At 46.8% G+C, this 1,004-nt stretch overlaps 1 protein-coding gene across 1 annotated transcript in view; it reads right to left on the bottom strand.

The window, feature by feature from the left end:
* LOC111370198 overlaps nt 1–214 on the bottom strand; it is a 7,718-nt gene extending 7,504 nt beyond the window's left edge. Inside the window, exon 1 of the mRNA XM_022991886.1 lies at nt 4–214. Within this exon, the coding sequence (XP_022847654.1) occupies nt 4–214 (211 nt within the window). The remainder of the gene's footprint in view (nt 1–3) is intronic.
* Nucleotides 215–1,004: the final 790 nt, after the last annotated feature.

A 1,004-nucleotide genomic window follows, 5' to 3' on the forward strand; every position in this document is an offset into this window, starting at 1 on the left:
GACGCGCTAAGATCTCTCTCATCATCGCAGACTGTTGTGCTATCTCAGCTTGGAATTCGCTAATGTTTGTCTCCGTGTGGCCTGTGCGCTCCCAAGTCTCATTCAATCGGAGTTGGATGCCATCCATCCGACCCATATACACACTCAGCCGCCCATTCATGGTATCCATCTCCCTCCTAATTGTTCGAGATTTCAAGTGAGCAGCTTGTGCCATGTTTTGAGTGGTACAGATGTCATGTCGGACCGTCTACATGTCGATCGTCAAAGCTCCCAAAGCATGCTGGAGACCCTACATGTCGAGGATGGTACCGTGAGAGTCACAAACATCTGACGCAAAACTATGTATCAACTCTCATTGGTGGTGGTGGTGGTGACTGGGGCATCTCAACATCATCGGGTCCTAGGCCCTGTGCAGTCTACTGTTGTCTCCATCGCTCTTTCTCTTGTTCCTCCCAATGTCTTATTCGAGCTCGCTCCTGAGCCTCAAATAAGGTACGCTTTATCAAAGGGTTGGGTTTTTCAGGTACCTCATCTGATAGGATAGTGATGCCCACAGCCCTGCATATGCCACTGATGAGGCTCAGGAAGATCAAAGTGGCAAGCCGATCCCTCCAGGTTCCCATAGTGTATATTTGATTGTAGATGAGAGTGGCAAGATCTATCTTGCACCCCCGAACCACATGATAAATGAACCCTACTGTTTGATCAGTAAATATAGTTTTATGTGATGTGGGCTCAATATTGTGGCACATGAAGAACCATAGAATAGCAATGGAAAGTGTGAGCTTAATCTGATGCCACTTAGTAGTTGCAAGGGACCATGCATTTTTCCGCCTCGGTAAAACCTCTGCCACTTCATTCCAGTTGAATTCAGTGGGGATGGGAATCACATTTTCCATATCTAGCTGATAGTAGTCATGGATAACATCCGAGGAAAACATAATCCACCTTCCCCGCATCTATATCTGATGTATATGCTCTGAACCTGGGGTGTCGATCTCATT

This window comes from Olea europaea, chromosome 21 (genome assembly GCF_002742605.1).
Source record: "Olea europaea var. sylvestris chromosome 21, O_europaea_v1, whole genome shotgun sequence".
NCBI classification, from domain to species: Eukaryota; Viridiplantae; Streptophyta; class Magnoliopsida; order Lamiales; family Oleaceae; genus Olea; species Olea europaea.